This window comes from Labrus mixtus, chromosome 3 (assembly GCF_963584025.1).
Source record: "Labrus mixtus chromosome 3, fLabMix1.1, whole genome shotgun sequence".
In the NCBI taxonomy this organism is placed as follows: Eukaryota; Metazoa; Chordata; class Actinopteri; order Labriformes; family Labridae; genus Labrus; species Labrus mixtus.
The window spans coordinates 34,441,883-34,466,858 of NC_083614.1; the positions used below are offsets into that span (position 1 = coordinate 34,441,883).

The window sequence follows — 24,976 nt, forward strand, 5'->3', positions numbered from 1 at the left end:
CACACGGACGGTTTAGCCCGGGTCAGAACGGATTAAAAAAATGAGCTGAATGTGGGTTAAAGGCGGAGAAAAGACGGAGAGATCGGTGCTTACCTCATGACTCCGAGCCGAGCTGAAGATCACTGAGAGGGAGAGAGAGAGAGAGAGGAGGGGGGGGGGGGGGGGGGGGGGGTGGTCATTCCCTCCTGCTTTTCTATTTGTTGGATTTGTTTTTATTTTAATGGTGGCTTCATTATTTTTAAAGTCATGTTTTAAATATTCTAAATAATCTGTTTTGATATTGTGAGGTATGTTTTATTTTCTAATTGGAAGCCCAGTCCGTTTTCTACGGAAGACGATTAGGGTCAGACATTAGAGAAAAAAAATGAAAGGAAGAATTTTTTTTTTCCATTTTGCACTTGGAGGCAACAATGTCGAGAACAATGGTTTCATCCCATTTTATCTCTAAGGTAAATAAAGAAAGAAATCCAGAGTTACTGGTCGGATACATCATCAGAAATCACCTGCAGTCAGAAACTCTGAGAACCTTCAGTAGTCCGAGTTAAAATCCAACATGGCTGCTCGGTGCATCATCAGTAGAGTTTGGCTGTAACTATCGTCTTTATTATCAACTTACTCCTCTTTAGTGTCATTAAATCAATCAATCTGTGGATTGGGACTCCTGGAGGTGTCCATGTTGCTTTTCATCACCCTAACTCCTCCCACTGCTCTCTGGTCAATTTACACCATCGCCATCTTTATTTTTAGAACCAGAAGTGACCATATTTGGACAAGAGGGTGAAAACTGAACCCTCCCTCCTCTCCAGCTCCACCCCCTTGTCCAAATATGGTCACTTCCTCAGGCAAAATATTCTTACATGGGAAAAATGGACAGCATTCAACTCAGAGCTTCTTTTAGTGTAACCGAACGCTACTCAATACATTTTTAAGGTTGCCATGGTAGCAACTGGTCAATCCCAAGTCAATTCTCGTCTCTTTGACTCTAAATGAGACCGTAATATACTAAATGAACAATGTGCTGTGTTGAAGAAGAGATTAAGACCATAACAACAGCCAACCAGGACAAACCAGTGGAGTCGCCCCCTGCTGGACATGATAAACAATGCAGGTTAATAACACTACTAGATTCATTAATCTTGTCAGACCTGAAGGTTATGTCCGATTTTTATCGGCTCCTATGAGCTGAGACTCACGACGAGATTAAAATTTTCCAGTAACCATAAAAGATTAATCTTTGACCACAAGGTGCGCCAAAGTCGAAACAAACTGAAAGTTCTTCATAGGAGCTTTAAAGGAGAAATATGTAACTCTGACCCCTAGTGTTTAAAATGGGTACTGCAGTCTAAATTCTAAACATCATAGAGAGCTGTCTCCCCCCCTCCTCACACAGGTCACCATGTGGTGGACTCTGAAGCTTCAGTGTTTATCCAGCTCTGCATGGGTCTGTAAACCTTTCTGTGTTCTAACCTCTCTCCATTTTTCAAAAGCATCTCCAATATTGATCCTAGTTTGAGCACGTTTCTGCTCGTGGAGCTTATTAGAAACATGCAGAGGCTTTTTAGGTCGGGTACAATCACTTCTATCTGAACCACTTCTCTTGCCCGCTTCCATCGCTGCAACACCTGTTGACCTGATAACTGCTCTCATATCTGATAAACCGAGGGGCGTCCAAAACGGCCGTGTGGGGGGCGTGTCTTAAAAGCGTCTACCTTCTCTGGTCCAAACAAATCCAGAGCATTCAGGAGCAGAATCTAAAGTTAGAAGGAGGACATACTGGCTGCTGCATTGTTGTCAGAGAAGCCAGCACTTCAACATGTTTCCTTAATGATCAGATAGTAAGATACCTTTATCATCTCACTCTCTACACAGCTCACTGATTGATCCTGAGAATTAATGGATTGTGTTCTTCAAAGTGTTTGATTGAAGGAGTTTTTTATTTGTTGTTGATTTAGTTATTTATTTCACTAATCTTGGATGTTGTTATTTATTTAGTTATCATGAACCTTTTCTGTATATACTTAGAGGACCAGCATGCACCTGGATTGGCCTTTGGTTGTTTTTTAAACCAGCTCAAGAGAAGCAGCCGTGATATGCTTTGTTATATTGTTTGCTTGTTTGCTTTTTGTTTTCTTGTTTATTTATTTGTTTGTCAGGATATATATATAAAGGTGTCGTTACATGTAATTAAAGTGAAACTTGTGATGTAGAGAGGACTTCTTGGTTAATTTGCAGTCCTTGTCCCTGGTTGTGCTTTGACTGTGGTAGTTAAGGTGTTTCCTGTCTGCAGTACCTCGTCTCGCCACCAGAGGGGGTCACAGGTCAGTTTATGATTCCTGCCCTGTCTCATCGCTTTAACTGATTTAAAGAAATTAACTAGATTACATCAGATTAGATCAGATTAAAGAGGATTAATGAAAACACACACACACACACACACACACACACACACACACACACACACACACACACACACACACACTTCATTTGCTGTATATTATTTCTTCATTTGATTGATTTCTTTTAATTTTCTGATTGATTCGATAAAAATCACAAAATCCATCAACTGGAAGCTTTTCAGACTTCTTTTTTACTGTCTTCGCTACTAACAATAAAAAAGGAACATTTGTAGGTGTCTCCAATTTACATGTCTCCCTTCATGTTTTACAAATATTAAGTTTTATTGTGTTTTAAATTAATGTTTGAATTTCTCTGTTTGTCCCTTATTTATGATCTAAAAAGGATCAAATTACTGTGGCTATGGAGTGCAAACCAAATTTAAGTGTGAAATCAAACAGTTGACAGCATGAGACACATGTTCATTTTAGAAAACAAAATTACAAAAACAAAACACTTTTACATAGAACAAAACTGATTTACATTTTTTAAAACAAATGTGCAGAAAAAAGTGGCAGAACAATTTTATGAGTGCTGAGACAAATTTACAAACAACATAGAGAGAGGGATTGGAGAGGGATTTGACCAAATACTAAATGTGAGATGGAAGTTATTTATCAAAGAATCGATCAATCAATCATTTTTTGTAAAGCGCCAATTCATAAGAAATGCTTTACAAAAGAGTGGGTAAAAGACATTACTCATTGTTATGTTGCAAAGGAAAATTTAGATGGGGGGAGATGGGATTAGATGCATTTAGAGACTGTAGGTACCACGAGCAGGCCTGATAACTGAAGGCTCTACCTCCCATAGTACATTTAGAGACTGTAGGTACCACGAGCAGGCCTGATAACTGAAGGCTCTACCTCCCTTAGTACATTTAGAGACTGTAGGTACCACGAGCAGGCCTGATAACTGAAGGCTCTACCTCCCATAGTACATTTAGAGACTGTAGGTACCACGAGCAGGCCTGATAACTGAAGGCTCTACCTCCCATAGTACATTTATAGACTGTAAGTACCACGAGCAGGCCTGATAACTGAAGGCTCTACCTCCCATAGTACATTTAGAGACTGTAGGTACCACGAGCAGGCCTGATAACTGAAGGCTCTACCTCCCTTAGTACATTTAGAGACTGTAGGTACCACGAGCAGGCCTGATAACTGAAGGCTCTACCTCCCATAGTACATTTAGAGACTGTAGGTACCACGAGCAGGCCTGATAACTGAAGGCTCTACCTCCCATAGTACATTTATAGACTGTAAGTACCACGAGCAGGCCTGATAACTGAAGGCTCTACCTCCCATAGTACATTTATAGACTGTAAGTACCACGAGCAGGCCTGATAACTGAAGGCTCTACCTCCCATAGTACATTTAGAGACTGTAGGTACCACGAGCAGGCCTGATAACTGAAGGCTCTACCTCCCATAGTACATTTAGAGACTGTAGGTACCACGAGCAGGCCTGATAACTGAAGGCTCTACCTCCCATAGTACATTTAGAGACTGTACCACGAGCAGGTCTGATAACTGAAGGCTCTACCTCCCATAGTACATTTAGAGACTGTACCACGAGCAGGCCTGATAACTGAAGCCTCTACCTCCCATAGTACATTTAGAGACTGTAGGTACCACAAGCAGGTCGGATAACTGAAGGCTCTACCTCCCACAGTACATTTAGAGACTGTACCACGAGCAGGCCTGATAACTGAAGCCTCTACCTCCCATAGTACATTTAGAGACTGTAGGTACCACGAGCAGGCCTGATAACTGAAGGCTCTACCTCCCATAGTACATTTAGAGACTGTAGGTACCACGAGCAGGCCTGATAACTGAAGCCTCTACCTCCCATAGTACATTTAGAGACTGTAGGTACCACGAGCAGGTCTGATAACTGAAGGCTCTACCTCCCATAGTACATTTAGAGACTGTAGGTACCACGAGCAGGCCTGATAACTGAAGGCTCTACCTCCCATAGTCCATTTAGAGACTGTACCACGAGCAGGCCTGATAACTGCAGGCTCTACCTCCCATAGTCCATTTAGAGACTGTAGGTACCACGAGCAGGCCTGATAACTGAAGGCTCTACCTCCCATAGTCCATTTAGAGACTGTACCACGAGCAGGCCTGATAACTGAAGGCTCTACCTCCCATAGTACATTTAGAGACTGTAGGTACCACGAGCAGACCAGATAACTGAAGGCTCTACCTCCCATAGTACATTTAGAGACCGTAAGTACCATGAGCAGGCCTGATAACTGAAGGCTCTACCTCCCATAGTACATTTAGAGACTGTACCACGAGCAGGTCTGATAACTGAAGGCTCTACCTCCCATAGTACATTTAGAGACTGTACCACGAGCAGGTCTGATAACTGAAGGCTCTACCTCCCATAGTACATTTAGAGACTGAAGGTACCACGAGCAGACCTGATAACTGAAGGCTCTACCTCCCATAGTACATTTAGAGACTGTACCACGATCAGGCCTGATAACTGAAGGCTCTACCTCCCATAGTACATTTAGAGACTGTACCACGATCAGGCCTGATAACTGAAGGCTCTACCTCCCATAGTACATTTAGAGACTGTAGGTACCACGATCAGGCCTGATAACTGAAGGCTCTACCTCCCATAGTACATTTAGAGACTGTAGGTACCACGAGCAGGCCTGATAACTGAAGGCTCTACCTCCCATAGTACATTTAGAGACTGTAGGTACCACGAGCAGGTCTGATAACTGAAGGCTCTACCTCCCATAGTACATTTAGAGGCTGTAGGTACCACGAGCAGGCCTGATAGCTGAAGGCTCTACCTCCCATAGTACATTTAGAGACCGTAGGTACCACGAGCAGGTCTGATAACTGCAGGCTCTACCTCCCATAGTACATTTAGAGACTGTAGGTACCACGAGCAGGCCTGATAACTGCAGGCTCTACCTCCCATAGTCCATTTAGAGACTGTAGGTACCACGAGCAGGCCTGATAACTGAAGGCTCTACCTCCCATAGTCCATTTAGAGACTGTACCACGAGCAGGCCTGATAACTGAAGGCTCTACCTCCCATAGTACATTTAGAGACTGTAGGTACCACGAGCAGGTCTGATAACTGAAGGCTCTACCTCCCATAGTACATTTAGAGACTGTACCACGAGCAGGCCTGATAACTGAAGGCTCTACCTCCCATAGTACATTTAGAGACTGTAGGTACCACGAGCAGACCAGATAACTGAAGGCTCTACCTCCCACAGTACATTTAGAGACCGTAAGTACCATGAGCAGGCCTGATAACTGAAGGCTCTACCTCCCATAGTACATTTAGAGACTGTAGGTACCACGAGCAGGCCTGATAACTGAAGGCTCTACCTCCCATAGTACATTTAGAGACTGTACCACGAGCAGGTCTGATAACTGAAGGCTCTACCTCCCATAGTACATTTAGAGACTGTACCACGAGCAGGTCTGATAACTGAAGGCTCTACCTCCCATAGTACATTTAGAGACTGAAGGTACCACGAGCAGACCTGATAACTGAAGGCTCTACCTCCCATAGTACATTTAGAGACTGTACCACGATCAGGCCTGATAACTGAAGGCTCTACCTCCCATAGTACATTTAGAGACTGTACCACGATCAGGCCTGATAACTGAAGGCTCTACCTCCCATAGTACATTTAGAGACTGTAGGTACCACGATCAGGCCTGATAACTGAAGGCTCTACCTCCCATAGTACATTTAGAGACTGTAGGTACCACGAGCAGGCCTGATAACTGAAGGCTCTACCTCCCATAGTACATTTAGAGACTGTAGGTACCACGAGCAGGCCTGATAACTGAAGGCTCTACCTCCCATAGTACATTTAGAGACTGTAGGTACCACGATCAGGCCTGATAACTGAAGGCTCTACCTCCCATAGTCCATTTAGAGACTGTAGGTACCACGAGCAGGCCTGATAACTGAAGGCTCTACCTCCCATAGTACATTTAGAGACTGTAGGTACCACGAGCAGGCCTGATAACTGAAGGCTCTACCTCCCATAGTACATTTTCTAAAATGTAAAAGTGTTTCATATTTTGTACTTTTGTTTTGAACTTCCCAGTCACCGTAGGAAATGCCACACAAAAGTGCTTGACATATCAAATAATAAATACATTACATTCATGTTATTATATCTAAGTTTATAGTTAAACACAAATAAATATGGATTCATATTTATTTATATGTTTTCTTCCTTTTCAGTCTTTTCTCTCTTCTGATGACGTCACCTGGTGACGCTGATGGAGGTGAAGGTGTGGAGGGAAAATTTATTTTTACTTTCGGAGGAGGAGGAGGTGTCAGAGAGGCGGCTGGACATGATACTTCCGGTTCTGTGATACTAAACCTTCAGAGTAAAATAAAAAGTGTCTAATTTATTTATTATTTTTTCATATTTTGCAACATTTTCACTGGGACGGTCTTCAAAACTCAAATAAATAATCTACATATTAGAATTATCTCAACCAAACGTCTCCTTCATTGTAATTATTAATGTGTTTTATATTACATTGTTTCAGATTTTTCAGCTTTATTTCTTTTCCCCGGCAGAGCTTCCAGTTCTGAAGGTTTACACATTTCAGGCTTTTATTCTGAAAAAACACAAGGGAAATCCCGGAATAGTAGTCTCTTCTTTTTCTTCTTGATTTTGCATCCGCTCTGAGGAAGGAGGAGGTGATGATGATGAAGGAGGGACGAGGAGGAGGAGGAAGAGGAGGGCTGATGTGTGCTGATCAGCAGCAGGTCTGATGATGATGATGAGGGTGATGATGATGATGATGATGATGATGATGATGATGCTGTGAGTCAGAGAGCGGGGGGTTCATGATGCTCACAGCCGCTCAGGAGTGAAGGCAGCCCGCATACACAGAGAGCGACGCTCCGCAGAGACACGGTGAGTCCAGCAGCTCCACAGTCCACGGTGCTGCTGCTGCTGCTGCTGCTCAAGCTTTGATTTTTATTTATAACATCAATGTGTGTGTTTGTTTGTGAATGTGCACGTTCATCAAAGACAATGTCTGCTCCTGATGGGAGTCTGATTAACATGATGAGGAGATAACGAGTCTGATAGAAACAAGAACAAAGCAGCAGGTCAGCTGATTGTGCGTGTGCGTGTGTGTGTGTGCACGTGTGTTGTATAAGTATTTTTGTGTCGTGACGACAGAGAGCACGAGACTGTGACCGTCAAAAAAAATCATCATAGAAAATAACGTGATATATCTTTATATTCTTAATAATAACTCATAATAAGATGATTTAACATGGGGCATGTTTGGATGCTTCATCAGGTAACAGATGTTCTCCGTGATTCATTAAAGTACTAAAGAAGAAACAGAGTTCAGGTTTTATATTTCATCTTTGGTTCATCTTGAACATGGAGGTTGTTAAAGTTTGAACACCACTGTGTAAGAAATAATCAATTACAAGTCTAATTACATTTTAAACTTCACTCTGAGCCGTTAGAGCAGACTTTGAGTTACAGAGATATTAACACCCTGAGTACACCTGCTCACATGAACACCTGACAGCAGCCTTGTGTATCCTGTGGTGGTTTGGAGCATTGGTTGTGCACGTCTTCAGAAATGAACTCTGAATAACCACGAGGAGCAGAGAGCCGCTTCAACAGTGGAAAGTTTAGAAGAAAAGTTAATAGATGAAGTCAGTAACACAGAGTGATGTGTGAACGCATCAGGATCCACCGGGCTGGAACATGTGACCACCGCCAGCCGGCCTCTGATAGGAGGAAGAAAATGGATGGATGGATGGATGGATGGATGGATAGATGGATGGATGGATGGATGGATGGATAGATGGATGGATGGATGGATGGATGGATGGATAGATGGATGGATAGATGGATGGATGGATGGATGGATGGATGGATGGATAGATGGATGGATGGATGGATGGATGGATGGATAGATGGATGGATAGATGGATGGATGGATGGATGGATAGATGGATGGATGGATGGATGGATAGATGGATGGATAGATGGATGATGGATAGATGGATGGATGGATGGATAGATGGATGGATGGATGGATGGATAGATGGATGGATAGATGGATGGATGGATGGATGGATGGATGGATAGATGGATGGATAGATGGATGGATGGATGGATGGATGGATGGATGGATGGATGGAGGGATAGATGGATGGATGGATAGATGGATGGATGGATGGATGGATAGATGGATGGATGGATGGATGGATAGATGGATGGATGGATGGATGTATGGATGGATGGATGGATAGATGGATGGATGGATGGATGGATAGATGGATGGATGGATGGATAGATGGATGGATGGATGGATAGATGGATGGATAGATGGATGGATGGATAGATGGATAGATGGATGGATGGATGGATGGATAGATGGATGGATGGATGGATGTACAGATGGATAGATGGATGGCTGGATGGATGGATGGATGGATAGATGGATGGATGGATGTACAGATGGATAGATGGATGGATGGATGGATGCATGGATGGATAGATGGATGGATAGATGGATGGATGGATGGATGGATGTACAGATGGATAGATGGATGGATGGATGGATGCATGGATGGATGGATGGATGTACAGATGGATAAATGGATGGATGGATGGATGGATGGATAGATGGATGGATGGATGGATAGATGGATGGATGTACAGATGGATAGATGGATGGATGGATGGATGGATAGATGGATGGATGGATGTACAGATGGATAGATGGATGGATGGATGGATGTACAGATGGATGGATGGATGGATAGATGGATGGATGGATGGATGTATGGATGGATGGATGGATAGATGGATGGATGGATGGATGGATAGATGGATGGATGTACAGATGGATAGATGGATGGATGGATGGATGGATAGATGGATGGATGGATGTACAGATGGATAGATGGATGGATGGATGGATGTACAGATGGATAGATGGATGGATGGATGCATGGATGGATAGATGGATGGATGTACAGATGGATAGATGGATGGATGGATGGATGTACGGATGGATGGATGGATGCATGGATGGATGCATGGATGCATGGAAGGATGGATGGATGGAGAGGCAGACTCGTGTTGAACAGTGATCTGCTGAATTTGTTGAAGTGGCATCAGAAGAAGTCTGAGACATTAATCTCAGAATATTCATGAGAAAATGTTCAGAACAAACAAGTGAAGAACTGAAAGTGTGAAACTGCAGAGTGTGTGTGTGTGTGTGTGTGTGTCTGTGTGTGTGTGTCTGTGTGTGTGTGTGTGTGTGTGTATTTGTCTGTGTGTGTGTGTCTGTGTGTGTGTGTGTGTGTGTGTGTGTGTGTGTGTGTGTGTCTGTGTGTGTGTGTCTGTGTGTGTGTGTGTGTATTTGTCTGTGTGTGTGTGTCTGTGTGTGTGTGTGTGTATTTGTCTGTGTGTGTGTGTCTGTGTGTGTGTGTGTGTGTGTGTGTGTGTGTGTGTGTGTGTCTGTGTGTGTGTGTGTCTGTCTGTGTGTGTGTGTCTGTGTGTGTGTGTGTGTGTGTTTGTGTGTGTGTGTGTGTGTGTGTGTGTCTGTGTGTGTGTGTGTGTCTGTGTCTGTGTGTGTGTGTGTGTGTGTGTGTGTGTCTGTGTGTGTGTCTGTGTGTGTGTGTGTGTGTGTCTGTGTGTGTGTGTGTCTGTCTGTGTGTGTGTGTGTGTGTGTGTGTGTGTGTGTGTGTGCTGTGTGTGTGTGTGTCTGTGTGTGTGTGTGTGTGTGTGTGTGTGTGTGTGTCTGTGTGTGTGTGTGTGTGTGTGTGTGTGTGTGTGTGCTGTGTGTGTGTGTGTGTGTGTCTGTGTGTGTGTGTGTGTGTGTGTGTGTGTGTGTGTGTGTCTGTGTGTCTGTGTGTGTGTGTGTGTGTGTGTGTGTGTGTGTCTGTGTGTGTGTCTGTGTGTGTGTGTGTGTGTGTGTGTGTGTGTGTGTGTGTGTGTGTGTGTGTCTGTGTGTGTGTGTGTGTGTGTGTGTGTGTGTGTGTGTGTGTCTGTGTGTGTGTCTGTGTGTGTGTCTGTGTGTGTGTGTGTGTCTGTGTGTGTGTGTGTGTGTGTGTGCTGTGTGTGTGTGTGTGTGTCTGTGTGTGTGTGTGTGTGTGTGTGCTGTGTGTGTGTGTGTGTGTGTGTGTGTGTGTGTGTGTGTGCTCCCACACGTCTGCTCTCACTCTGATGTTGTGAAGTTGATTCTTATTTTAGACGGTACAGACTGTGATTATTTCCTGCTGTTAATTTGCCAATGTAGCCACACATGAATAAATCACATTAGACTAAAACTACTAAACTAACTTTTTCTTGGTGCTGTCGATACGAGGGACCGACTGATACGGGATTTTTGGGGCCAATATCAATATGGATATTGGCCGCGCTACTGGCCTGCCCCAGGACAGTAGCTGGGGCAACACAGGGTCAACACGGTCAATAGGGCCTTATGACGTTGGACTAATTATTTAAAAAATCAAGTAAATCTTGATTCTTCCTGTTTGCATGTTTCGGGGTTTTGCAGCTTGAATGATGTCAGAGAAGAGATGATGGAAGGTTATTGACAGTTCTAAGTGGATGTGATCATACGGATCCACTTTATTTGAACGTAGATTTATGGAGGCACTGATGGTTGCCATGGTTACTGATGGTCACTCAGAAGACTCATGGAAAAGTCCTGCAAACATGGAGTTCATCATGGGGATGTTTGGGATCAGAGGGTCCGTCTCATGTCTCTTCTTTTTCGTTTCCTCGCTCCTCGCTCGAACAGGAAGTCGTTCTGTGCCGCCATGTTGAAAGACGTTTCAAGTCTCTTATTGGACTGACGTGTTACAGCTTTTAATCCTCTCTTCTCTTTTTAAAGAGTTTTATTTTTATGTAAATATAACTCTATGATAATAATATGAATGAATCTTGGGGAACCCTCTGTGTAGTTTGTCTTGTATTGATCCGCTCTGGTTTATTTCTGTTCCTGAGAGACGACTCCTCACACTCTCTGTGGTGTTTCCCCCGCCACCTGCCCACACACAGGAAGTGATGTCATACAGTGTGGGCAGTTGTGTTGCCATGCCAACGTCCCCTCCTGATGATGACATGTTGTGCGCTGTGCTCTGTATACTGTCCGTCCCCACACACACACACACACACACACACAGACACACACACACAGCACACACACACACACACACACACACACACAGCGCACACACACACACACACAGACACACAGCACACACACACACACACACACACAGACACACACACACAGCACACACACACACACACACACACACACACACACAGCGCACACACACACACACACAGACACACACACACACACACAGCACACACACACACACACACACACAGACACACACACAGCACACACACACACACACACACACACACACACACACACACAGCACACACACACACACAGCACACACAGCACACACACACAGCACACACACACACACACACACATAGCACATGCTGGTGTTGCCATGGCGACACACAGAAACACAATGGATGCTATCAAGAGGCAGATTGATTAACGAGCGGCTGATTAGTCACCGCTCTCACTCCGTGGTGAGATAAGGAGCGCTGACGTCGGTGAACGGCGGCTGATCCGAGAATAAAAACTTCAGAAAAACATCACAAGGTTTCTGCAGGTTTGGACTTCACGAGGATGTTTCTAACATCGCCTCAAACATTTCTCTGTTCTGGAGGACGAAAGGTAAAAGTAGAAATGCTTCAACCCGACCCCGACACAGAACAGGAAAGTTTGAGCAGAAGACTCTTTCTTTCTACATCATCAAAACATCGTCTTTCAAAGTCTGGGGGGGGGGGCAGCTCTCTACAATGTTTAGAATTTAGACTGCAGTACCCATTTTAAACACTAGGTGTTAAAGACAATCTGTTAGTTTAACTGAACACTTTAAACACCGAACCATCTGATGGGAGGCTAACATCTAACATCTAATGAGGAGGCTGAGGGCTACACACACACACACACACACACACACACACACACAGGCTCATTGTGATGGAGATGACCTGCAGGTCGGGCATCCAGCTGAAGGACTGGAAGAGAATCAAACAGCTGAGAGGTTTTGATTGAGCTCTTACTGTTGATGGCTCTCAGATGAATTACATTCAGGGGGTTGAAGTGTTCCCGCCTCGCTGTGTCCAAACTCTTCAGCTCTGATCCTGACCTCAGATATTTACTCTTCTGATGTGTTAATCTGGCTGTTGATGCGAGATGGAGTTCATGTATCTATGTTTATGTTCATTTCTCACTCGATCATTAATAATTTCTGTCTCCTCTTCAGCATTCAGGTCATCTATCGAGAGCAGCAGGCAAACTCAAACTCCCAGCATGCCCGAGCAGAGCAACGACTACCGGGTGGTGGTGTTTGGAGCCGGGGGGGTGGGGAAGAGCTCGCTGGTCCTTCGGTTTGTGAAAGGCACGTTCAGAGACACCTACATCCCCACAGTGGAGGACACCTACAGACAGGTGAGACCTGAACCCACACATCAGGAGGTTTACCTGCTTCAGTTAGAAGCTCGACAAAATGTTCGTTTAAACGAGACCATCTGTTATCTTACCGATCGATCGTATCGAAAAGTAACAAACCTATAAATCACAAATGGCACAAATAACTCCTGCAAAGTGTCGAACATGCAGAAATATGTCGGCAATGTTTTGGTACTGATCATTGAAAACGAGAATCCCCCAGTATTAGGAGCCTTGGATGTCTGTTTTTGTTGCCGTGGTAACAACAAAACTCTGTCATCATGTTCAGTCATTGAGCAGCACCTGTCCTCTCTGCAGGTGATCAGCTGTGATAAGAGCGTCTGCACGCTGCAGATCACAGACACAACAGGAAGTCATCAGTTCCCCGCCATGCAGCGCCTCTCCATCTCCAAAGGACACGCCTTCATCCTGGTTTTTTCCATCACCAGCCGCCAATCACTGGAGGAGCTCAAACCCATTTACCAGCAGGTGACTGACTGTCTTTACGTTTCCAGATGATAATAGAGCTCAACAGTTACCGCCCACTTCATCAGCGGTCTGGTTCCTAATCGTCTGTTGACATTTAACTAAATATTCAGATTGAAGCATGCAACCATGACAACCAGCTACCCCAATAATCGAGACTATAAAACATCTGATTTGGTGCCAAAGCGGCGTTAAAAGACGAGAAAAAGGCAAAGGTACAAGACTGTGTACATGTTTTTCTTCTAAAGTCAAGGAACTACACATCCCACAATCCATTGCAAATGATATATCTTCCTCTTAAATCTGGCTTTAGTCATTGTTATAGTGTTTATAGTGTTAAAACAAGTAACTTCTATCTAATATATTTCAGTTTTTATTGAACTAATTAGCTATCCTGCTAGCAGAACTATCCCTTTGCCATGGAGTAAAAAACTGCAGTTCCTCCAGTGTCCACTAGAGTCTGTCTCCTGCAGTGAGTCAGTCCTCATAGAGCTCCATGTTAAAATGTCCATCTTTACAGCTGCAGTCCCTCCAGTGTCCACTAGAGTCTGTCTCCTGCAGTGAGTCAGTCCTCATAGAGCTCCATGTTAAAATGTCCATCTTTACAGCTGCAGTCCCTCCAGTGTCCACTAGAGTCTGTCTCCTGCAGTGAGTCAGTCCCCATAGAGCTCCATGTTAAAATGTCCATCTTTACAGCTGCAGTTCCTCCAGTGTCCACTAGAGTCTGTCTCCTGCAGTGAGTCAGTCTCCATAGAGCTCCATGTTAAAATGTCTAACTTTACAGCTGCAGTTCCTCCAGTGTCCACTAGAGTCTGTCTCCTGCAGTGAGTCAGTCCCCATAGAGCTCCATGTTAAAATGTCCATCTTTACAGCTGCAGTTCCTCCAGTGTCCACTAGAGTCTGTCTCCTGCAGTGAGTCAGTCCTCATAGAGCTCCATGTTAAAATGTCTAACTTTACAGCTGCAGTTCCTCCAGTGTCCACTAGAGTCTGTCTCCTGCAGTGAGTCAGTCCCCATAGAGCCCCGTGCCTCAGTCTGATCTAAAGTTAGTTAGTCAGGATTTCCAACATGGCGACTGTCATCGTCAGGCTTCATAATGTCTCTTCTGAAACCATTAGATGACGTCACTGAGACTACGTCCATATTTTATACAGACTTTGACTTTAACTTGAGCCTGACGTTTTTTAAGAATTAGTTTGAAGGATTTGAAATGTTAAAAAATGTAAGAAAACCTCTCTGACCATTTTTGAATTTCCTAAAACCTTAACCCTTAAAGTTGCCTCCCAACAATCTGACTGACCCGATCCATGTCCCTGCAGGTTCTGGCCATCAAAGGCACCGTGGAGGCCATTCCCATCATGCTCGTGGGCAACAAGAGTGATGAGACGCACCAGCGTGAGGTGGACACGAAGGAGGGCCAGGCTCAGGCCAACGCCTGGAAGTGTGCCTTCATGGAGACGTCGGCCAAGACCAACTCCAATGTGAAGGAGCTGTTCCAGGAGCTGCTGTCTCTGGAGAAGAAGAGGGACATGAGTCTGAGCATCGACGGGAAGCGCTCGGGGAAACAGAAACGAGCCGACAAGCTGAAGGGGAAGTGCAGCATCATGTAGAGCGAGGAAAACGAGGAGAGAAAACTGAATGTGGAAAACAGAAACAAGAGGGGGGGGGGGGGGAGGGGAAGTGAGACGGCCCCTCCTGTCTGTCCTCAGCTCTGCATCACGAGGGAGACGTCTTCTTCTTCTTCTTTGGTGGCTGTCCTCCTCCGTCTGTCTGAGCAGTGAAGCCGAGAGGAACAAATTAATGTTGATTAGAGAAACTTTACAGGGCCTCGAGCTCGTCCCTACCCTGACCTGGAATGTGTCTGTAACCCCCGAAAACACTTTAAAGTTTACACAGCAGACCGACTGCTGCCACGGCAACCATCACACCTTCTCTTAAAGGAATACTCCGCTGTTTCACATGAACACCAAGTCTGAATGGAAACACCTGTATTTATCCAATGTGTTCTACATTTTACAGTCACAGTTGGTTTTTTAAAGCAGTTCCTACAAAACTAAACTAAAGGAAAAAGTGCCTGAAACCCGGCTGGTAAAAAGGACTCGGCTTTAAATTGGCGAGGAGCTTCATTTAGTTTCCCCTAAAATGCAAAAAAGCCATTAGGCCTCGTGTCCACCTGGCGGTTTTTTCTTTTGTCCGTTGTTTCCAACGAGTAGAGAGCGTTCGCAGCAGCAGGCGGCCGCCCGGAGAGCGTAGCGCCTAGCATCTTTTTTTCCGAGTGCTCCGCCTGTTTTGCATGGCCGCTCCAAGTGAAAAAAATGTACCGTTCATAAAGGCGTTGTTAACGTAACCGGCGCTCTTTTCAACATAGCTTAGCTTAGCTTAGCCATTTATCTCGTTCCCTCATCCTCCTCGCTCCGTGTCTGATCGGGAAATATAAAACATGCAGTAAAAAGTAACGGAGCAGTGTCGCTCATACAGCGGTAACCGTTGTCAACAGACTGTTGTCATGGAGACAGGACGGACGTGCAGCACTTTTCCGCGCACAAACGCTTCATGCAAACGCTCCAGAGCGCACAGCCAGCGCTTTACCGCCCGAGAAAACGCCATGTGGACACGGACCCTAACCTTAGATATCCGCTCTGGATTAGCACACACGCTGTTAGCTCTTATTGATGACCATGCAGTCCTGACGCAGCTACATGAACATGAAGAGTGAAGTATTCCTTTAGCCAATGAGACAGCTGACATCCTGACTGTCATTGATTGATCGTCTTCATCACAGACCGTACACAACAGGATGTTCAGCTCAGCTTCCTGCTCTCATTAACGCCTACACACAGGCTAACGGTCGGTTAGTGCAGTGTTTCAGCGGCTTGCTCTCCTGCTGACAGGTGTGTGTGTGTGTGTGTGTGTGTGTGTGTGTGTGTGTGATGAGCTGACAGACAGCAGAGGAAACAACACACACGTTCATCGTTTAAAGCATCAGGGAACTCTGAACGTTTCCACGAGCACAAACAAGCTAACAACTCACGACAGGTTACGACATCCGTTAGCATAAAACACGAAACTGCTAACGGAGCAGCAGTGGAAACGTGCAGCTCCTCAAACTGTAAATGTAATTTAAAGGATCAGTCCAGGATTTATTTTAAATGTTCTTCTCCAGATTCTCATGTTTCAGATCCACATACAGAACAATGTTTAGCCTAGCTTAGCACAAAAACTGGTGACATGGGGAAACTGCTAGCATAGCTCCTGAACGCTCGACCCTACAACTTCTTCTCTTCTGATTCACATCTACGATTCCGTTAGCTTACAAGCTAGCCAGCACCCAGTAGGCCGAGTTAGAACAGGAAACAAACCCGACGATGAGCTGGAATGTTTTTTTAAAAATGTTTTGGTGCACTTGTGGGTTTTGTGAGCTGACGATTAGCATTAACGCCTTACCTGAATGTTTACCTTTCTTAAAGGAATGAACCTTAAAGTCTTAAAAGCCCTTATCTCCTCTGCAAAATCCATTAAAGTTGACTTTCAGTGATTTTTCACTTCAGTGTGTGTTTCCAGATGTTTTTGACTGCTGCATGTTTATTTGTTGTATTAAGCTGTAAGTGACTCCAGGGGGAGCTGTTTGACATGTGACACATGACCTCCTGTGATGTCACATGAGTCAGCACTATGTTCTGTACGAAGCCCCGAAGACTCAGGTAAGAACAAATACAAAGATTTTGTAAATCGATCCCTGAGTTTAAAAATCCATGTGCACAGATTTGCAAAACATGAGAATTTTTATCTGAATATATATGGATATATATATATAATATTTATATATTATATATAATATTTTTTAGTTTAAATGTTTTTCTTCTAACATGAACTTTGATGTGCTTCGTATGTCTGAAGATAAAAGTTTGAAAATGAAACAAATCTGCTCAAATCAAGCAGCAACCTGCGGTGTTGAAGAATGAAGCTGATGCTGAAGTGTAAAATCCTGCAGTTCCTTGACTGTCCACTAGAGGCTGGCTACAGACGCACAGGAAGTCACACACACACCCATTCTAAAAAGCCTCTTTACGGTCTACTAAAGAAGTATTTACAGAAACAAAAACAAGAAAGAGAGAGAGCACATTCCTCCTGTTATAAATTTATAAAAGATATAAATCTTTTTTTATCCCACAACGGAGAAATTTAAATAAACATGTCAGAGCGTTTTAGAAGTGCCTTGGCTGTGAGGAAAGTTAAAAAACGTAGAAAAGTCCTGATGCCTCTAAGGTGAACGACATGACGGTGTGTTGTCATGGTAACAGAGCAGTCACAAAGTGCTTTCCCGTTCCTATTTAACCATCTCAAGCCCTCACAGTGCACTCGATCACTCTCCAGGTGACGTCAGTTAGAGGTCCTTAAAGACTCGGGGCTCAGGGGGTTTGGAGCAGCAGTAGCTCAGTCTGTAGGGACTTGGGTTGGGAACCAGAGAGACACCGGTTCAAGTCCCGTTGTGGATCAAAATATGAAAGTTGCTCTGGTAGCTGGAGAGGAACCAGCCTGAGCACGGCACCGAACCCCCAACCCCCCCTGGTGCGCTCCCTCCATAGCAGCCTCACTCTGACATCTCTCCACTGGTCCACAGGTCCTGTTTGTGTGTGAGTGTGATTCAGGTCTATGTGTGTGAGAGACATGTCTATAAATAACAGAGTGTGAACCAGAATTTCCCTCAGGGATTAATAAAGTATGTAAATCATTTTTAAAATGTAAAAACTCTGGAGGACATGCAGATTCAGCCTTACCCTCACACTTGATGCTCATGTTTCATTCTTACTGACAATGACTGAAAAGATCTGAAATATTTTAACTGGTTAGCTCAGAGTGTTGATGTTAAAATAACAGACAGTTCTGTTTTTGACCACCAGAGGTCAGCAGTGCACATTCAATAGTTCAATGTTATTGTTCAAGAATCAGACACTTTGATTTGGTCAAATCTTCTTATAGAAAGATAGAAAAACTTTATTGCTGGTCCCAATAGTGACAGAAATTCAGACAAATATCAAACAATAAACACAAAGCGCTGTACAGACTGTTACAAATAACAACTTTTTAAAAAGGGGTTCTATTTGACTTTTTTTCAGAATGGTTATTGCAGAGGGAATGAAGGATTTTTGTAATGTTTTCCGGGGCCAGAGGGACTTTGTAGCATCTGCCTGATCGCTCTTCAAAAGAGGAACAAGAACATAAAGAGTCCAAATGTAAACTTCAAGTCCCTGCAGGTATTTATTAAAATATATTTAAATCTCACTTCTTCTTTGGTATTTCTAGCTGACCTGCGGACATTTTTATTCGCTGCTTTGAGGATTTTTCTTTTGGTCATTTTCAATCATTATCAGGAGTCAAACCTGCGACCGCTTAAAGACTGAAGCCTCTCTTCATGAGACTGAAACAAGCCGACCTTTAGGGTCTAAAAATATATTTAAACATTAATTTAGAGTCTATCTGACATGTAGCCTCACACAGCGCTCTGACATCACGAGTCATACATTTCTTCACCGTGATTTAGTTCAATCAGAAATAAAGAGTTTAACAGAAAGACATCACATTAATTATTTTAGAATTCAGTACAATGAAAGACTGTTTTACATAACTGGATGTATAAAGTAAAAAACTGTGAAAGGAACAATAAAAACCTCTGATCTCAGCTTTTTGAAGGCTTCATCAATAAAAATTAGGGCTGGGCAACGATTAAAAGTTTAATCGCGATTAATCACTCTTGAACAATCAGAAGAGAATGAGTTATCATTTTTTCTGAAGGAACAAAGAACATGTACGCTTCAACACGTCTCCTCTTCTAATAACTTATGTCATTGTGGAGAGAGAGAGAGAGAGAGAGAGAGAGAGATTATTTGAGTGTTAAATTTCATTTATTCAGATAAACATTATTCACATATCAAGATGTAGTAACAGACTAAAATGTCACAAAAAAGAAAATGATGGCTTTATATGAAAACATCTGCAGATGTGATGTGAGAAAACACCTTCATAATCTCATTTGTGTATTAGGGCGCGGTCACACTGGCCGTACTGTGCCCAAGCACGCTTCAACCCTAAAGTCCAGTTAGTTTGACCAGTGTGACCACACGGCACGGTACACTTCATGCACGAGCACAAGCATGCGGCTGACAGCCTTCATTATAGAGAAATCCAGAGTTTCATGTCTGTATCTCACTAACATTACTCAATATAAGACACAAAGTAGCTGTCATGCTCTGTGTTGTTCTCTGATGTGCAGACGCGGACTCGACTGCGCGTCCCTTTTTCTGTTTGTAAACTGAGCACGCTTCATAATATCATAAAGCGTGCAGGTGTTGTATGACGACATTATACACAAGAGGTAACCGTGGAGCACCCGCTGTGCCGTGTTTCTGCAACACTGAAACACAATGTGACCTCACAGACTGGGACGCCGATATGACACCGTCACAGAATCAATGTGAACGTAGAAAGACGTGATGACGACTGAGCTGAGTTTCAGTTTCAACACTTTTGTAAAAAAAAAGAAAAGAAAAAGCTGAGTCGGGCTTCAGACACACTCTCCACCCGCTGAGGAAACACTGAAATTGTGTATTTTAATGCTTTTATGTATTATTGATACTTTCATGCCAACAAAGCTGCTTTGGATCTGAATTTAAGAGAGGCTGATCGCGTCTTTAAGTTATTAAAATAAAAAAACACCTTCTCAGAAACAGTGACAGACGATTAGGATGTAAATCTAACCTGATAAACTTTAATGAAAGTTTCTTTAACATTCGTGTGGATCTTACCAGGTTCACACAAACGGCAGCATCTACCAGATAACTCATACTCATTTTTACCACATGGGGGAGTATGAGCTGTGAAGACACTCATCATGAGAATCTGGGAAGAGAAAGAGAAATACTACCTGATGATAAATCAGTTTAATATCTGACAGAGTAGAAACAGTGTGAAGTCCAAACAATGAATGCAAACATTAGTACATGTCTTTGAGATGAATCATGTCACATAATCTCTTCTTTTTTTTTTTTTAGAAAACACAAATGTTCAGAAATATCCTCATTCAATTCAATTCAAAAAACTGTATTTGTCCCCGGGGGGCAATTCAAAGGCACACAGAGCAGTAAATGAACAACAGTGCAGGTAGACGAAACATTTTAAATATAAATATAAAGTGTCAATTTAAATACAACTTAAAGCTTAAACTTAAAAATACAAAATATAAAGGAGTAGATATAAGTGGACAGTGATCGGACTTCAGATGTAAACAGAACTATGTGCAGTAAACGAGAAATACATATATATATATATATATATACAGAACTATGTGCAAGTAGGCAAATATTAAATAAGTTATAAGGTGCATGGTGAATAATGGAACAACAGAACTAATATAAACAATATAACTGTAAAAGGTAAATACTGAAATGAATAAAGTGACCGTAGTGATGGATAAGAAACCATTTATAAGTTAGTTTCACTCTTTAGTTTAAAGCTGAAGTTTTGGTAGGTACCTCCAGGTTCCACTTTACCGCTAGCCCCATTTCCTGAAATCGCTGTTTCACAATAAAAGTCTGTCATCGACATTTAAACCTGGAACTTTTATTGTGAAGACCTTGTCACATATAGAATGTCTTTATTATCGCGTTGAAGCAGTTTTAGCGGAGCTACGATTAGCGATAATGCTAACAGGAGTCAAGTATTGACAGCCGCCATTTTGACCACTTGACACCACCACGGCCCTTAAGACAGCGAGGCATCGGTTTAAACACCTTCAGCAGGTAAACCCGCGGAAACTGAGATGCTAATCCGGCTGCGCTCGGCTAAAGAGACAATGGCTGTTTTCGAAACCGCATACTACTATCTAAATCAGTATGCAGTATATACTGTATACTGCATACTGAGTTCAACAGTAGTATGTAGTATGACAGCCAGTCGTCGGTTATTTTGCAGTATGCTTGGCACGGTTAAACTGATTTTACTCAGCTGTGAATAATTTGTAGTAATAGAGCAAGCGAAGCTCTCTGTAACTGCAGCTGCTTGTCCAGCTGTGACACACACACTGTACAGTCTACAAAGCAGGAAAATACGAGGTGGTAAGACATATAAATATATGAACATGTCATATTTGTTATTGGTTCATAATGTGGCAAAATATTTAGTCACCGCCAACGACGAGTTCAAACAGCTGCGCTCTGGCATTTTGATCTCTGACCTGGCACTTTGCATTGTGGGAAACAGTACGCGAGGTAGACTGGTCCGATGCATACTGTACATTTTTCCCGAATCAGTACGACATCCTGGTATTTTTGGCATACTGCGGATCTCGCAGTTGTTCGCATACTGCATACTGCATTTTGGTCAAATCAGTACTAGTAGTATAGTATGCGGTTTCGACAGCTTTTTTTTTGTAGTTAATGCATTCTGTAAAAATATTTATGTAGCCTAGATTATTCTTCTTCTTCTTTAGTAAGTTATATTAGCAGTGTTGGGCAAGTTACTTCCAAAATGTAATACATTATATATTAGTAGTTAGCCGTATGTCCATCTCGCAAATGTTGAATCTGTCTCTGTCATCTTAGCGAATTCCTTCTTCTTCTTGTTATTTTACGGCGGTATTAGCGACAGGAACAGGAAGTACTCTTATTCGCTGTATTTTTCTCTGTCTGCGGAATATCTTGCAGAGTCGCGGTGTTGGTGAATTCTTAAAAAACAACACATCTCATGTTAAAATGCCTTATAACGCACGTTACTAAGATTTGTAACGGGTATAATATTACCGAAATGTTATTAGTAATGCGTTATATTACTGCATTACAGCAAAAAGTAATACATTACTGTAATTGCGTTACTTTTGTTTACGCCCAACACTGTATATTAGTGTAGACTTATAACAAAACTATTAGACTGAGCCTACATTGTTTATTGTAATTTATAATTTCAGTTAATTTATTGTAATTTCATAGAACAGGGTGCCCTAAATTAATGCAAAGACAAGGATAATGGCGGACCCTCCGCGAGGACGCGCAAACGGAGGGGTAGTGGGTAGGGAGAGGGTGTAGTGACTGGTTTGAAACAGACCCAGAGTCAAGCCATTTCAGCAGATCATCATTGCTAACATTGACTGAGGAGGAGGCGGAGCCTGTGGGTCTTTTAAATGACAGCCTCATTCTTCTCATGACGTCAAGAGCTGAACAAGCAGGAGACCCGGGTCCTTTCTAAATAGTCACAGTTCAGTAGTCAGTACTTTTCAGTAGACTGAACTCTATATAATAATATAATAAATAATAATATAATATAATATAATATAATAATATAATATAATAAAATATATAATAGTATAATATAATATAATAATATAATATAATAGTCACAGTTCAGTAGTCAGTACTTTTCAGTAGACTGAACTCTATATAATAATATAATAAATAATAATATAATATAATATATTAATATAATATAATATAATAATATAATATAATAAAATATACAATAGTATAATATAATATAATAATATAATATAATAGTCACAGTTCAGTAGTCAGTACTTTTCAGTAGGAGTTCCGTTCAGTTCAGTTCTCGTGGTCATTCCGTGGTCATTTTTTGGTCCACCTCAGTATACTGAACATTTCAGTATGGATACTAACTTCCGGCTTTTATGCAGTATGGATCGGATGCATCCTTTCAGGAAATGAATTGTATTTACCCACAATGCTGTGCGAAATTAAACTTAAATCATCACGTCACGTCACGTCACGTCCGCCTCCAAATCAAAACAAACGAGCGTGGATTAATTTAATACATTTTTAATCTAGAGTTAAAGTCCCGACTGAAATCACTACTTTAAATTAACAACAGAAAATATAACAAATATCTGCATTATTATAAAACCTTTCCCCCTCTATTTAAATAATGATTTCACTATTTAAATGTGTCTTTATTGGTTTATTTTATATTCTGTATATTACTGTCTTTCATTTGTTCTTTATGTACTGTATGTTATTTAGTTATTTAATCTTTTACTTGATTTACATTGTGATATTGTTTTTTCTTTACCTGACTGTATATGAGCATTACTCTTCTTGAATAAAGATAAACAAAAAAAAACAACAACAAAAAAAAACGGGTGGATGCGGCCAGTTCGGGAAACGTAAATGACGTCACTTCAACTGGCGACCCTCCGGTTCCCAACCTAAGTCCCTACAGACTGAGCTAATGCCGCCTGCAAGTTAGTATCCATACTGAAATGTTCAGTATACTGAACATAAAAAAATGACCACTGAATGACCACGAGAGTTCAGTCTACTGAAACTCCTACTGAAAAGTACTGACTACTGAACTGTGACTATTATATTATATTACTATATTATTACATTACATTATATTACATTACATTATTACATTATATTATTATATTATTACATTATATTATATTATATTATTACATTACATTATATTACATTACATTATATTATTACATTACATTATTATATTATATTATTATATTATATTATTACATTATATTATATTATATTATTACATTACATTATATTACATTACATTATATTATTACATTACATTATATTATATTATTATATTATATTATTACATTATTACATTATTACATTATATTATTACATTACATTATATTACATTACATTATATTATATTATATTATTATATTATTACATTATTACATTATTACATTATATTATTACATTACATTATTACATTATATTATTATATTATTACATTACATTATATTATATTACATTATATTATTATATAGAGTTCAGTCTACTGAAACTCCTACTGAAAAGTACTGACTACTGAACTGTGACTATTATATTATATTATTACATTACATTATATTATTACATTATATTATATTATTATATTATTACATTATATTATATTATTATATGATATTATTACATATTATATTATTATATTACATTATATTATTACATTATATTATTACATTATATTATATTATTATATGATATTATTACATATTATATTATTATATTATATTATTACATTATATTATTATATTATTACATTATATTATATTATTATTATATTATATTATTACATTATATTACATTACATTATATTATATTATTATATAGAGTTCAGTCTACTGAAACTCCTACTGAAAAGTACTGACTACTGAACTGTGACTATTATATTATATTATTATTATATTATATTATATTATTACATTATATTATAATTATATTATATTATTACATTACATTATATTATTATTATATTATATTATTACATTACATCATATTATATTATTACATTATATTATTATTATATTATATTATTACATTATATTATATTATTATTATATAGAGTTCAGTCTACTGAAACTCCTACTGAAAAGTACTGACTACTGAACTGTGACTATTATATTATTACTGTACTGTTCTTTCTATGTGTTGTACTTCCCAAGTGTTAACATAAATAAACAGCCAGCCAAACTCCTTTTCAAGAGCCAGGAAGTGAGCGTGCTTGCTCCTTTAATTAC

At 41.1% G+C, this 24,976-nt stretch overlaps 2 protein-coding genes across 2 annotated transcripts in view; one reads left to right on the top strand and one right to left on the bottom strand.

Moving 5' to 3' along the window:
- Positions 1 to 164, bottom strand: part of apc2 (APC regulator of WNT signaling pathway 2) — a 53,344-nt gene extending 53,180 nt beyond the window's left edge. Inside the window, exon 1 of the mRNA XM_061034681.1 lies at positions 94 to 164. The gene's annotated coding sequence lies outside the window, so the exon portion shown is untranslated. The remainder of the gene's footprint in view (positions 1 to 93) is intronic.
- A 6,918-nt stretch (positions 165 to 7,082) lies between these two features.
- On the top strand, positions 7,083 to 16,346 carry diras1a (DIRAS family, GTP-binding RAS-like 1a). Its single transcript, XM_061034684.1, has 4 exons — positions 7,083 to 7,320; positions 12,753 to 12,937; positions 13,256 to 13,426; positions 14,742 to 16,346. Exons 2-4 carry the CDS (start codon positions 12,800 to 12,802, stop codon positions 15,030 to 15,032), a joined length of 600 nt encoding a protein of 199 aa, XP_060890667.1. The 5' UTR covers positions 7,083 to 7,320; positions 12,753 to 12,799; the 3' UTR covers positions 15,033 to 16,346.
- Positions 16,347 to 24,976: the final 8,630 nt, after the last annotated feature.